The sequence below is a fragment of the Bactrocera oleae genome, chromosome 3, assembly GCF_042242935.1.
Source record: "Bactrocera oleae isolate idBacOlea1 chromosome 3, idBacOlea1, whole genome shotgun sequence".
Classification (NCBI taxonomy): Eukaryota; Metazoa; Arthropoda; class Insecta; order Diptera; family Tephritidae; genus Bactrocera; species Bactrocera oleae.
In genome coordinates, this window is record NC_091537.1 from 86,263,376 (window position 1) to 86,279,576 (window position 16,201).

Sequence of the window (16,201 nt, forward strand, 5' to 3'; positions counted from 1 at the left end):
TCGTATCTGTCTCTAGATTTAGTTATTGCTGGAAGCCGGTCACTACATTTATTTAAATTTTAAGCTTATCATTTAAACACTCAATCAGTCGACGGAAATGAGGGACTAAGCCTATATCCATCGAAATCTGTATCCGTCACTTTATAAATTATTTTTTTTGAACCTACATTTCTTTTATTTTGAGTAATCTTTCTATACTAACATGTTTTTACATATTTATGTAGATATATAAGTCAGATATGTTTGTGTGGTGATGGGTAAATAAATTCGATAGCTAATTGAGGTGAATGTGCAAATAAAGGGTGCTAATATTGTTGACCTCAATGAAAACGAAAGTGGCTTGGAATTTCAACATCTATAAATATTTAATGCATGTGTATTTACATACATATATGTTGTTCTACAATTTTGTAGTTAGACGCAATGATTAGGGAATAGAAAATTTAAAAACTTTGATCAAAAATGTTAAACATATTCAGAATATTTAAAGGTTAGCATTTTTAATATAAATAATTGAGACTTAATGTGGAGTGCAATGATAAAATAAACTAAAATGAATTAAAATAGTTTATTAGTAATTTTTTTTTGTTTATTTAACTAGTATTTTTTTGATATATATACCTATCATTTATGTATATACAATTTACTAGCAATTGACTAAATTAAGGGTTTGGCTGGACCGTTAATCAATTTTATTATAAATTTTTCGTGCAATTCTGTTAATAATTGAGTTATTAGTAGGTTTTCTTAAATATTATAGTCAATATTCTAATTACATTACGGTTCGATCGGAATATGCTTAAATTAGTTGAACATATATTTTCCATGAAATTATTTATAATTTAGTAAATTAGTAATTGTTTCGTTCAATCAAAGACATATTACTAACTGACGAAATTATGTTTTTGCCTGAAACGTCCTCAAGTCAGCTGAAAGTAATATTCTTCATAAAGTCTTTTAATAATTTTATAACATTAATACTATTTTCTCAATCCTTAATAATTAAAGTTCTGTCTGAATTGCTGTGTAAACTGCTTAAACATATATTTTACATAAGTAATTTTTTCATACATATAAAGGGTAGACAATTGACTAAATTATGTTCATGTATGACATGTCCTCAACACAGTTGAAAATAAAACTTTTTATGTAGGTTTTTAATAATTTTTATAATTAGTACTTTTTTCAGATAAAGGGTAGACAATTTACTAATTGACTAAATCAAGGTTCGGTATGAAATGTGCATAAATTAGTAAAACATAAATTGTTTTAATCATTTATGTATAATTCAGTTAATTAGTAATATTTTCATATATAATATAGACAATTTATTAATTGACTAAATTAAGTTTCGGTCTGAAGCGCCTTCTAAACTATTGAAAATATTATATTAATACAGTTTTTTTTAATAATTTCTTAAATTAAACTTTTTTGAATAAAGTGTAAACTATTTACTAATTGAGTAAATTAGTGGTTGCCTGCACTGTTTCTAAATCATTTTAAAATTTGTTTATGCATTTTTTTATAATTTTATTAATCGATAATTTTTGCATGTAAATAATAGGCAATTCACTAATTGACTAAATTAAAATTCTCTTTAAAACGTTGTTAAATCAGTTTCAAAATTTTTTTTTGTTACTGAAAGTGGAGTAAATAAGATATAACTGTTAAGGAATTTAGTTCTAATTTCTTTCGATTTAATTTGACTCAATGAAGCTTAATTTAACTCAATTTTTTTCACCTAACTGAATTTTGAATTAAATCAAATATTTCTAATAACCTAAATCGATCAGTAAATCTTCAATGACACGTGGCATTAGAAAATAGTGCTCGGCGAAATAACCGCAAAGCTGTGGATATTTATACATTTTGATACTGAAGATTTTCAAATACGCTGAGAAACACCATTCCGCGGTGCGATGCTTGAAAATAATGGTGAATGATGTCTGGCAAACGTAGACACGCGGCCGCATTAGTATACAGACTTCAGCATCGTGTATGCATGGACCCGATCGATAAACTGTGCAAACAGGAAAATCATCTATTAGAATAGAGTAGCGATGCGGTTCACCCAGGGTTGTGTCTTCTACTAGACAGACTAGCAAGTAGATAATGTGAGAAGAATTCTTTAAATAGCATTGAATTTAGATTTGAACGTACCCGAGTTATCGAGAAAGGGTACAATTTTGCTAGCGTCTACGCAGCAACGTGGCGTAATACCATTTAAGTCGCATTTGTAAGCGTGTTGCCACTGTGATGTGTAGAGCGGTGTTGTCCATGAAATGAAAATAATGATGATAAATGAGGTTACGTATTGCATGTTCTTTTAATTTAGTACACTTCAATAAATCTTTAGTTCCAGTTAGTCCTGAAAGAGTATAAAAAAAACGAGTGAGTTTCCTATTAGGTGCCGTAATTCCTCAATTAGGTTATATACGTAGATTTTTTCATGCAAATGAGATTTTAGAAATTTAATAATTTGTTAAGGGTTTCCTGGTAATGAGAACGATAAATTTGAAATATATCGATTACAAAAATCGCTAATTTAAAAAACATACTTAATTAGAAAATAATCAATAATTTATAAAACACCGATATATTATCGAAAAAATCATTCTGCAGTAATCGATTAATTATAGCCAAAAAATTCGATTCAACAACAATCAGTTAACATAACTTTATATAAATATTTAAAATGTTAAAAATGCAACTATTTTGTGTATTATTTTATTTTTATACTTTGACGATTTGGTAAATTCAGCAACTTATAACGGCCTTCTGGGCAATGAGACTGATAAATTTTAAATATAGCGAATATCTAAATACTGAATATCATAAATTTGAAAGAAAAATCGATAATGCAGTAAATATCGATAATTAAAAATATCAATAATTATCGAAAAAATAAATCTGCAGAAATAGACATAATTCAATTATCAAAAAATTAAATTAATCAATTCTCGTTCATTATAAAATCATCGATATCATTGTGGTATAAGATGCAATTCATAAAATGTAAAGGAAAAACTCTTAAAATATGATCGATATTTTAACAAAATTAAAGAAGCATTAAAAATTTTTGATTTGGTTTGACATGCACGTTTCTGACCAAAAACGGATTAAAAAAAAAAAATAAAAATTTTGTCGGCAAGAAATTATTTCAATATATCGACAAATTTCGTTCGAACACATTAATTACATTTTTTTTTTGTGCCTGTAAACCTTCTTTAAGCTACTCATATCCATTGTTGAAATATGAACTTCATTACAATAAAATTGTATGACAGGTGGCAACTCTCGTCAAAAATAATTAGCTATAAACTTTTTAAAAATTTTTCACTTTACTGCATTACTTAATAAACGTCAAGTATTTTAACTTTGTCAAATTTGTAAAAAGATGGCAACCTACTAACTTTATTTAAAAACAGCTTAGCCGTTAGAAGCAAGCTAAGTTTAATTGCTAGTTGCCATGAGCGAGCACATTAAAACCAGCTAAACTTTAACCTAATAAGGTAAGAGCTCATAAAAATTGCAGAGGAACACAAATGAAACGGTGTGCGTGTTTTTGTGTATATATGTGTGCAAAGGTGGCTATTACCACCACTACTCTACGATTTCTGTTTAACTTTGATTGCTTTGCGTAGTGTTGACATTTAAACTTTTTGCCAATTGCGCTCCGGGGCATTAAGGGATGTGGATGTGAGTGTCGTGGTTATACAAATATGTGCGAGTTTGGTGAGTTTGAGGTAAGCCGTCTGCCATTAAATCTCACTCTATAAACTGAGCTTAATTTTTTAGTGTTATTAAAATCTAATTTTATTGGTATACTCATTGTGGGCATCTTTGATGTGAAGATGAAAATTACTTTCAACAAACTGTTCTAGTTTTCACTATTTCACCACCGTGCAGTTGGTGGTGTTCTGAGTACATTCTTGCATTTTTATCACTTGGTAGCACATTTCTACGTTTGCAGATATGTAGGTATGTGAATGTCTTCTTTCGTAACTGAAGCTTCAGTTTCTTTTTTCACTTGCAGCCATTGAGATTTAGGTAGAAAATGGATGTCGAATGACATCGCTTAAATGAATTGAACAGTAAAGGGTTTTAACTTCTACAATTTGACTCTCCAATTGACAGTTAGACAGTAAGTGACACTTTTATTGCTCTACATATTATCTAAATACAATATATAGAATATATTCATGGTGTTCTTTTTTTTTTTTTTTTTTTTTACTGTGAACGTTTATTTAATGAAAACATGTTCAAAGCCTTGCCCATCTGAGACCATAACATTTTCTCATCTTTCTGACAATTTTTCGATTCCATCCAAGCCAATTTCTCATACCCTCTTTTGATGTGAAGCCTGGTAATCAGAAGGGGCAAAGTTTGGGTTATACGGCGGATGAGGCCAAACTTCCCAGCACCTCTTTGCCAAATAGTTTTCAACCAGTTTTTCAATATGAGGCCTACCGTTGTCATGATGGAAAATTATTGACTCGTGTATAGTCGCAAATTTCTGGCGTTTTTCGATAATCGCTCGCTTCAATTTGATGAGTTGTTGTCGATAACGTCCGCCAATTATGATTTCACTCAGTTCTAGAAACTTATATTTAATATAGCACACCCTACTTTTCTCACCAAATAGATAGCATTAGCTTGACGTCATGCCTATTTGACTCTGCCGTTGTCTAGACTGGTTGGCCAGGTATCACATATGTTTTGTATTTAGGGTTGTCGTAGTGGTTTCATTTTTCATCACCAATCACAATTTGATGCAAAAACGATTTCTTTTTGTAGCGTTCAAGCAGCATTTCTGGCATACAAAGTCGTCTTTCAACGTCTTCTGGCTTCAATTCATATATCAACAAATTCCCTTGCTTTTGAATGTATTCGGCTGCTTTTAAACTTTTTGAAAGGGCTGATTGCCCAAAGATCTTGCGAGTTCTTTTTATGTGTGACAACAATCTTCATCGAGTAATGCTTTCAGTTTCTAACATTCAAACTTTTTTGGTCGCCCAGGCTATTCTTCGCCTCCCAAGCCAAAATCACCACTTTTAAATTGTGCAAAGCAACCTTCACACTTTCATTCGCTCTGCTAGAATATGTTCACCATTAACTTCCATCAAAATGCAATAACTTTCGGCTGATGGTTTTCTTCATATTAAAGCAATGAAGAATAATTTCCGCAAAAACACTTTTTTAGGCAAAATAAATCGACATAGTTGAGTGAAAAAAAAACTATTGCTGTTCATGCTTCAAATGAGTGACATACTTGTATGTACCATATATTGAAAATGACCCACAGGGGCACATGCTTTCCTACGTATGTTCGGAATATTGGAACAATAATATAATATTAATAAAAATTACGACTCTTAGCAAAGAATATAGTTGTGGACCCAATAATGTGAATAAACACTAAACTAACTACTATGACTTTAACTAGCATAACTTAATTTAAATAAACTAAATTTGAAATTATCACAACTTGGCTTGGCTTAACTTTAATTAACTTAAATCAACTCAATTTAACTTAATTTAACTTGACTTAACTTAACTTCATTTAAAGTGACTTAACTTAATTTAACTTAACTTAAATTAAACTTAAACTTAACTTAACTTAACTTGACTTAACTTAACATAATTTAGCTTAACTTAACTTAAATTGAACTTTATTTTTACTTAAATTGAACATACATGTCTTAACTTAACTTAACTCAAATTAAACTTAAACTTAACTTAACTTAACTTTACTTTACTCAACTTAACTTAACTTAACTGTACTTAACTGAATGTACTTTGGTTTAATCTACTCTAGTACTTTGGTGACCTAACTTGTCCAAGTATGGCTTAATTAAAATAATTGAGCATCACTAAGTTTCCGTAAAAGACAATAGAAACAAATGAGAAAATTATTTCAACTTATTGCGATCATATTAAATATATCTTGACAAGATCTGTCCTAAATTGCATGATATTAGCCTAGCTAATACTAACTATTCTATTTGACTTTTTTAGATCTTATATGACTTAATTGAATAAGATTTGATTTGAGAAAATCACAGAATAATTTTTGAATTTTATGTTAACTTTGTGGTACTTAATCTATAACACGTGCCTTAAGGTATGAAATGTTTAGGTATGTTAGGCTAACTTGAACGTACCAATTATTTTATTTTTAGTATTTTTGCTTTGGAAGAACTACGTAAGTTTGACTAAACTTATGTTAACTTAACTTAATTTGAACGAAATTGACTTTAATGAAATTGCCTGGCCTGATTTAACTAACGCTAATAGCAATTTAATCATGTTTAATTAAATTTAACTTAACGTAACTTAACATAGAAAGGTAGGAATAGAGGTAAACTGTAGAAAATAAAAAATTTTATTTTTAAATTTTAATTTTTTTTGGTTGTTGAAAAATGGAGGCTATCTAAATAAAAGTTAATTGATTTATATGAAATTTCTGATTCACTCGATTTACCGTTACAGTAGGTTTCTTGAATTTTAACCGAAAAAATTGAATTGGAATTTTCGTTTAAAATCTGTGTTTTAGATTTAACGTAACGTAACTTAACGTAACTTAATATATCAAGGCAAATTAACGAAAATCAGAAAAATATTACTATTCGGTTCTTTTTTTTAATTTTTAAACTGAAAGTTTTGCATGAAAAATAAATGTTATACCAAACATGTTCAAAGTTAATTGAAGAATTGAAAATTTCACTTAACTTAATGCAATTTAAAGCAACTTAACATAACTTGACATAATATATAAAGTCAAATAAACACAGATTAGAAAGTTTTTAATAATAGCTAATATTTGGTTTTATTTTTATTTATGGTTTTGGTATGAAAAATAATGGTTATCACAAACAAAAGATAATTGAAGAATTTAAAATTTCTGACTCACCCAACTTACCGTTACTATAATATTCTTAAATTTACTAGAAACTAATGAAATTTAAATTTTCAATAATTTTATAGTTTTTTTACACACAAAAATCAAGTAAAAACTACTAAAGCGTAGCACACTTAAGACGCACACATCAAAAGTGTTGAGTGATAGTGATTCTAGTAATGTGGGTATAAAAATAGTGCTTTGGGAACAAAGTCAGAGTGTTTGAGGAACTTAAGTGAAGAGGTGCGGGTAAGAGGGTTATAAATGCGCGTGCACTTTACGAGCGGAAAATCTTAACTCTTTCAATGGAGCAAATCTGCATATATTATGTATATGTATATGAGTAAGCTCATATATACTGACAATTTCGCACCGAGTATATATACTTGTACATATACGTATATATGTATTTATTCGCTGATACTTAGCTCCGCATATCAAAAAGCACTTCCGCAATAAATTCCTAAATGCGCTGCCACAAAACTTTTACTTTCCACTTGACTTCAGCTGCTGAACATCTAACGCTTGCCTTACGGTAATTTATCATTTTACCGCTGCATGCGTGAAAGAAACTCAAGTTAAGACACGGTAGGCAGTATGTGTTAGTAGTACTGGTAATGTAGTAAAAATAAAGTAAGGTAAATTGTAGCGCTGGAATATTTGTTTTTACTGCTGGCATTATGGTGTTTCAAGGCTTTACTTAGAGTAGTGGAAAATGAAGTGCAATTTCTTGTTTTGAAGTTGAGGCAAATGTTGTTGTAAGTATACGACTTAAACTTGTTAAGCTCTGTTCAAAATGCGATCGGAATCTGTTCTATGTATTAGATATATGATTTTTTAATATTTTAATCAACTGTGTAATATATTTTAATCAACTAAACTGTCAGCCTTGGCTTTATCAGTAACATAAAAATCGGTAGCCTTAGTCTTTTTAAATGTGTGTGGATTCTGCCGAGAGGTATTTCATTAACAAATATTTGTGAATACTTTCGAAGCTGACAACCTTGTTTTAAGCAATAACGTGCGAAGATACATTTTAAACTACTAAAGATAAGCTTTTTCCTGAACACAAAATTATTATGCGGCAACTCTCTTTGCAAGAGTATTTCCATATACCTGCCTGATTTTTCTACACAGTTTTCATTTACGCTCAACGTGAAACAGATTTAATCATATATTGTCTTAGCGTAAATAAAAAACAGCGAAAGTGCTGCCACTTTAGCCAAATATTCATTAAATAAAAAAGCTGTTTTTGGGATTTCAGAGATAATTTTTTCTACATTTTTATTAATATGCAACGTAGAATTTTGTTAATATCATTATTTATATTTGGCAACCCTAACAAAACGGAAATTTTGTTTAAATTATTTTGCACAAATATTATATTTAGGTTCGAATAAAACCCTGCGCTATAATCTTTTATGTTGGCTTTGAACGCTTTATGTAGCAGAAATATCGAAATAATAATATTTGGCAACCCTGCCGTCAAATTTTTTATTATATACATATCGTCTCTAAATACACATAAAACTTAAGCGCGGCTTATCCATAGTAATTCATATTTTACCGAACTGCATTGTTAATTAAATTTTTTTCCGACAAATAATTAATGGTAACCCTGTTATATTTTTTTTTCAAAATTTTAAATTGGAATTGTTTGCTAAAGATTAGTTTTATTTGCAAATAAATTTTTTAACGAAAAAATTTTATGTAAAATAAAGTTGACAACCCTACAAAATTTTTTTTTAATTAAATATTCTTTTTCTTTTTTTATGGCTATTTATGAAAATAAATGTCTCACTTTAACGTATCGAAGTCATTCAAGCAATAATTTTTGTTAATTTGGCAACGCTATAAAATGAAAAAATTAAAAATTAATAGTCATACATATATGACAAGAATTATTCTATTTTGTTGTATCCTTATCAGTCAAACAACTTTTTTATAGTACAGAAGCTATTGACTACAGAAATGTCGAGATGATATTATATAAGAAGATTATTTGGCAATCCTGGCGTCAAATGTTATATCATAAAGCCTTTCAGATAACTTATAAAATTCAAATGTAGCTCCTTACTGTTCCTTTATTGGACTACATTTTTCCAATGCATTTTTTTATTAGAAAAAAATTAAAGGTAACCCTGTTTCATTCGTTTGTTTCAAAATTTTTAAACAAAAGAAGCGAAAATTATTTCTATTTCAAAAGCAAGTTTTTACTTAAATTAAACAAAACAAAAATTTGGAAAACAACTGTTGGCAACTCTACAAAAAGTTTTAAATAAAATGTTGTAGTATTATTAAGATGACTAAATGTGACAAAAAATTTTTATTTCGAAGTTTAATTGTCAACTATTTTTATTTATATGTACATACATACATATATACATATGTATGTATATTTGGCAACCCTAGTACGGCAGAAAATTAAAAACTTGTAGCTAAACGTCCGCCGTCACCATAAAGAGTAAAGGAAAGTTAAAAAAAGCTCAACAACTTGAAAAACTGCAGCACTATTTTCAGTAATAGACGTATGCTGCCTATATTTAGGCGTTCAGTGACTCATTCGTACCATATCGTGTTAAAAATTCATTTTTCCGTTTTCATTGCGCTTTATTTTTATTGAATGCGTTGTGCTGTTAAAAAAATTCTAAAATTTACATTTACTTTGAATTTTGCAGAAAATTTTCGATCTCGTAAAGAACTGAAATGCTAAGGCGCACTGTAAAATTAAGCAGTTGTTGCTGTTATTGTTAGTTGCTTTATACCTACTGAAAGATATTGCGCACTTAACAGTCCACACAGAAGTGTCTGACTGGCGCCGAGTAGTTTTAGCAGCCCTTGAGGCAACTTTTAATTTCACTCTGCTGCCTCTGGTCCGCTTATGTCACACACCCCTCATACGGCTCGGCGCCTCTGCCGTGCACGCCAGCAATGCCGCTACGTTTATATTTATGTTTGTGTGTGCGTGAGTGTATACCTGCTGCCACTGTGACCAGTGAAGCGTGCGCATCCAATAAATCTCATTCACTTGCCGCGTCACCTAGTGCAGCGCCCCTCGCAAGTGTGTGTGTGTATGTATATGTGTTAGCGCGCTTTACTGCTTCTCGTTACGTTTCACTTTTGTGTCACCATACCTTTTGAGACTCAGTTTCCAACTCGCACACTTCGCCTTCCCCTCTGCCATAAGCCACTGTCTATTCACTCTCTTCGTCGTCGCCCGCTGCTTGTCTGCCAAGAATGTCTGCTCTGCGTTGGTGAAGAAAAATGCATTGAGTGCAACAGCTTTCCCAATGAATGTCATGCCAGCTTTGAATACTTCAATGACTGTCTCATACTACTCTATATCTGCTCGCATGTGTGTATGTGTTAGTGTGCTACTGGGGAGGGCGTTCAGCTATGAATGGCTGAATGCCTGGTCTATGTGAGTGCTTTGAATTTTCCGTAGCATGCATTCAGGCGCATAACATCTCAAAATGCGGCAGGTGTGTGCAACAGCAGCACCAAAGAGGGGGAGAAGTGTTGTGTAAAAAGCGACAATAAATGGAAATAGAAGTCAATTGCCGTTTGGCAAGCATACACACACATACACACGTGTATATATCTCACATATATACACTTTTAGTTGGCTGTCTATATTCTTCTCCACTGCTGAAATTTGATTGAAGTGTGCGCGGCAATAAGCATTCGTACTGTGTCTGAAATGGAAATTATCATAATCAAGTTGTCGAATGCCTTCCACTCGTATTGGTTGAAATATGCGTGTGCAGTAAAGTGAATTTCACTTACGATTCACTGACCAAGAATGAGTGGAAATATTGCTGATTTTAATATACTCTCCATTATCTATATTATTGAGTAACGGTTATTGAATTGCATATGCTTCTGCTTTATTGTTAACTCTTGAGTGGTTCGTAAGGGGGCTCCTGTGGCTGCTCACTCCTTTAAGGAGAGAGCTTTCCACTTACTGCTTTATACTTTGTTATAACTTTTACTTAAACGACAAAATACCTTCTGAGATCTACCTCAGGCTTTCCCTTGAGCGCCTAGTCCAACATAAGTTTTGGAGAAATTGGAAAGCTTTCTAAGGAACTTTTTAAGAAACTGAGTTCTCTACTTTACATTTGATATGTGTGAAAGCCTCTTTCAGGTATGAAATCCACTGCAAATCAATACCTCTCTCTTGTTCATGGCTTCCCTTACCTCCTAGTCCGGCTCAGTCAGCTTCAGAGAAAAACTAGAAAGCTTTCTGATTCCTGCTTCAGTGGTTTTCTATAGAAATTGAGGTCTGCTATCGCGTTCGTGCTGGTAAGCAGAATTTTTTGTCGAGTATAATCTTTTATGCAACAAAATAAAGAGTTCCAAAGTGACTTTCTGAACTTTTTCTGCCAAGATCATAGTAACACTTGCTAAATATCCCTTATAAACCTGCTTTCGACTTAATTTTTACGACGGAGACTGATCAATTTCCCTCGGGAAATTCGAATCAAGTTTTAAAGTAATGTATATATCAGTGAAGTCAAAGCAGCCGAAGTTTGTCGTGAATACTCACTCTCTCTGGTTTCTTTCTTAGCTTAAAGAAAGACAAATTGCCGTAATTGAAGAGTATTTGAGAGCGTAACCTCTACCGCATCATGTTCTGTGTCCAAATCATATTTTTTATTCAAAAATCCTACTTAAGCCCTAAGAAAACACAATTGATACTGACATTGATATTGATATTGATATTGATATTGATATTGATATTGATATTGATATTGATATTGATATTGATATTGATATTGATATTGATATTGATATTGATATTGATATTGATATTGATATTGATATTGATATTGATATTGTTATTGATATTGATATTGATATTGATATTGTTATTGATATTGATATTGATATTGATATTGTTATTGATATTGATATTGATATTGATATTGATATTGATATTGATATTGATATTGATATTGATATTGATATTGATATTGATATTGATATTGATATTGATATTGATATTGTTATTGATATTGATATTGATATTGATATTGATATTGATATTGATATTGATATTGATATTGATATTGATATTGATATTGATATTGATATTGATATTGATATTGATATTGATATTGATATTGATATTGATATTGATACTGATGCGGATATTGATTATTGCGGTTGATATTCAGGTTGAGTTTGAGATTGAGGTTGAGGTTGAGTGTGAGATTACTATTGATGTTCTTATTAATTATAATAAGAGCTCTAGTAACAAAAAACTTCTCTGTGCACCGAAGAGGCGAAAGTTCAACATACGCTGTATTGCTCAAACCTGTACACCCCATTAACGCACAGGTTGCAACACCGACCATAAATATTCTCATTTATCTCCATCCTACACACACCCCTTTACAGAAATTAAGGTCAACTCATAAAAAATCAAATTAATATCACCAGCTCGCATTCCTTTTTGTCTTTAAAGTCTATTTTTATTTCACAAATTTCTTTGTGCGCATAAAGAATTTACAAATTTCCCATTTACCGTGAAATGTCAACGTACACTTTATCATTACGACTCCAGCTGACCGTAACTGCTGCACATTTTTATGATGCACGTGATAAAAGTAATATAAAGAAATGCTGAAAGAAAGCAAGCAAAATATAAAGTGTAAAATATAAAGAAAGTAAAAAGCACGATTAAATGCCACATGCAGCACGCATCCTTCCGCATTGCGTAAACGTTAAATTTGTTGGCGCATAAAAAAAGAGTTCAATGCGTAAGAGAGGCATAAAGCGGTGCAGCGGCATAAATCGGCAGAAGTCGTAAAAGCAAATGGAATGCTTGTGCTGTGGAATTGGAGGTGAAAAATGTGGTTGCAAAAGTCTTAAAAGAGGTGAAGCGTGCGGTGAAAGGAGTTAAAAAGCGTCTTTACTTCAGAAATGTTGTAATTTGTCGATTTCCATTTCGACTACATTACGCATTTTTTTTAAACATACTCGCCTTGTCACGCTTATTGGCAAAACTGTTGCATACCTTAAGGCGGCTGCATTCATTATTGCTTTATTTGAGTGCTTAATTAATATTTGTCGTAAAACTCATACTCAAACTTCACAGCTTAAATTTTGTCAATACGCATTTGCAACGTCAACGACAATGACAATGCTACCGGTTTGCCTGATTGCTGGCATAGCTTAGGGAGCGCATTGCCATTGCTGCCAAAAAGTATGCAAACATTTTGCAACATTACGTGTTAGCAGGATTCAAGGCGCACAAGCGTAATACTGAACAGCAGACAGACAGCCAGCTAAGACGAGCAGACAAACTGGCAGGCAGCGCAAACAAAAACAGCATGCAAACTATGAAATGCTGAAAGTATAACGGCGAAGGGGGCGGTTGAGCGGGCGGGACAGACAGTTGAGTAAACACCAGCAACAACCAAGAGATAGCTGTGGAGTAGTAGAAGGCGTGTAGTTAGTAGCTGTAGTTTATTTGTTAACTTTACTGTACTTTTGATTTGTTTGTTGCCGACTTTTGGGCGGTGTGTGTGTGTAGCGCTGCGCACTGCTGTAGTGTAGCGCAAAATTGAGGAAGTTGCAAGTTAAAGTTTTTGGCAATTGCATTACACGCTGCAAGCCAACAATTCGCTTTTGTTTACACATTTCACACACAAACACATACCCAAGCTTCGCTGTATTGCGCCTCACGTTATGCCTCAAGTTATGTAGCACCTTCCTTTTCGGCTGCCAGTCGCTTTGTTTCCTTCGTTCGAAGTTGTCGGGTTGTCATAGTCACTTGGCTGCTGCTGTGCTGTGGTTATTCGTATTTAACTGTGGTCACGTTTTTGCACGTGTGAAAATCTAATTTGCATCGAGACATAAGCAAGATGTCTGCAATAGGACTGAGATTGAAAAATGCAATTTGTGTCTGCAGAAGCGTTTTTTTTTTTTTGTATGGCTGTTGTGTTTACTGATGCTAAATATGGATTGCCATAAATTGGCAGCATTTTAATTGGAGGATTAGCAAAATTCTTTTCAATGCTTGGCGCCGAAAAGTATGCAGGTTTTGTAAAAAAATGATGCGAGATTGCTACATGTAAATTTTTGTAACAACTTCGTAACGACTAAACATCATAAATACACTTTATTGACAATTTAAGATTGACTGAATTGAGATATCGTAATGAAGCTTGCCACTCGAGTTCCTAGGCCACCACGGGGGATATTGGTATTGTAGATGGGCATAATCGAACTATTATCACGTACACAAAACTCAATTATACGACAACCTATAAAGTGCTTTAACTTTAGTCAAGCTCCAAACTTATTTACCTATGTATTATTTGATACAGGCCATCACAGTAGAGAGTGACACCAGCGGGCTAGAAATTCTTAAAAGTGGGCTTGCCCACGACCATTAATGCATTTAATCTACTTAATTTTGAAACTACAGAAGCAGTATCAACTAATTTTTCTAAGACCAGTAATTACTCAATAACCACGTTAACTTCAGTGGAGAAAATTCTTTATTTGTAACATTGTTTGATGTGTTAAAACAAAATTGTATCGTGAAAAATTTATACTTAAAAAAAGATCTATCAAAAACACCGAAAAGTGTGCTAAACAATCAGCAACAAAACAAAAAAATAACAAGATATTTAATTGAACCACTTCATAACTCATAACAATATTTATGCGCCTCAAAGTATGCCACACAATTTAAATATTTTTATGTTGAATAAATTTTATGATAAGTTAATCAAACTAAAACAATCACCATTAAGTCAGCAACTATCCACATATAATATACTATGTTTGTATGTACGCGCACTAACAACACTAACTCCATTACCAACTCACGTCATCTCATAAGTATGCAACGATTTTCGGATTCTTAAGTAACATTTTTTTACAAAAACCAAAATTCAAATTTTAATACAAAAAAATTTTTTTTTACTTCTCTCAGCACCCGAAGCGAATGCCAAACGCATTTTGGAAGAGGCCAGCACCGCAGTTCATCGACGCTATAATTTCTTTGAGACGACCATACAAATCGAGGAGTTCACACCGCAAATGGAGAACTGTCAGCAGTGTTGTGTGCCAGTCACGTAGACGCGGCGAACCACCAGCAATGCTGTAGAGTGGGTGCAAGTTGTGAAACTCAATTTTTCTAATGCCATTTAATATACATACGCCTACATATATGTTTGTAATCTGTATTTAGTTATAAATGGGAGGAAAAAATTTTTTGTTTTGTAACTTTTTGCTTGTACGGACTTTTCCGTCGTCTGTGTCTGCCGTTGTATAGCCAATTTTTGTGGTTTTCAATTACATTTCACATTCTTTATTTAAAGTGTGCTTGAAAGCGGTAGTTCGATACAACGAATTTCAATTAAATCGTTCCAGTTTCTCGTTTTTCTTGTTTTCCCATACTTAGTTTTAAAATTATAATATAGGGTTAAAGACACTTATGTAAGTGCAAAAACTTCCAAGTTTACATTAAAATTTTATTGTAATTAAAATATTAAATAAAATATAATTTTGCCTTTTTGGAAAACTGTATTTTTATTTTTATTTAATTGTATATTTAAAATTATAACTTTAATTTCATGTTTGATTTCAAATTTAAGTTAAATTTATTTCAACTTATATTCCGATTACATTTTTAATCTTAATTTCAGTTTCAGTTCTGATGTATGAGTCACCTTAATGTCATTTAATTTCAAAATAAAATTTGATTTTAATTTTTACTTTTCATTGAATTCAATGTATTCATTTAATACAATTTTAAAGTTAATTACTTTTATTTTAAATTAAAAATTGAATATTATATTCACTTTAATAATAAATATAATTTTAGTTTGGTGTTAATTTAACTTTCAATTTTATTTTGGATTTAATTATGAATTTCAATTTAATTTAAAAAAAAAAAAAAAAATCTAGATTTAAAAATTAAGTTTAAGTTTAATTTTACCATTAATTTTAATATAAATTTAATTATTAACATTAATTTTAATTTTACTCTTAATTGAGTTCAATGTATTTATTGAATCAAATTTTAAAGTTAATTATTTTTAATATTAATTTAAAATCTTATATTAATTTTACTTTTTACTTTTTATTTTAATTTAAATTTAAATTTAATTATAATTAAAATTTAATTTGTTTTTAATTTTACTTTCAGTTTAAATATTTGGTTTAAATTTCAATTTAATTGACATTTAATTAAAAAAAAACAAGTCTTGATTTATAGTTTATGTTCAATTTTAATATTAATTTTAATATTAATTTTAATTTTAATTTTAATTTTAATTT

General features: G+C 31.0%; 2 protein-coding genes across 3 annotated transcripts in view; one reads left to right on the forward strand and one right to left on the reverse strand.

Annotated features, from left to right (window-relative positions):
• The window catches only part of ZnT35C (Zinc transporter 35C), a 114,164-nt gene extending 98,721 nt beyond the window's left edge, over positions 1 to 15,443 (forward strand). For both annotated transcript variants that reach the window (XM_014233862.3, XM_036359754.2), the window contains one exon: positions 14,853 to 15,443. In XM_014233862.3, the coding sequence (XP_014089337.3) occupies positions 14,853 to 14,998 (146 nt within the window). In that variant the 3' untranslated portion in view covers positions 14,999 to 15,443. The remainder of the gene's footprint in view (positions 1 to 14,852) is intronic.
• On the reverse strand, positions 1,676 to 2,363 carry LOC118680373 (uncharacterized). Its single transcript, XM_036359755.2, has 2 exons — positions 2,161 to 2,363; positions 1,676 to 2,098 (listed from the first exon to the last, which is right to left on the reverse strand). Exons 1-2 carry the CDS (start codon positions 2,318 to 2,320, stop codon positions 1,773 to 1,775), a joined length of 486 nt encoding a protein of 161 aa, XP_036215648.2. The 5' UTR covers positions 2,321 to 2,363; the 3' UTR covers positions 1,676 to 1,772.
• Positions 15,444 to 16,201: the final 758 nt, after the last annotated feature.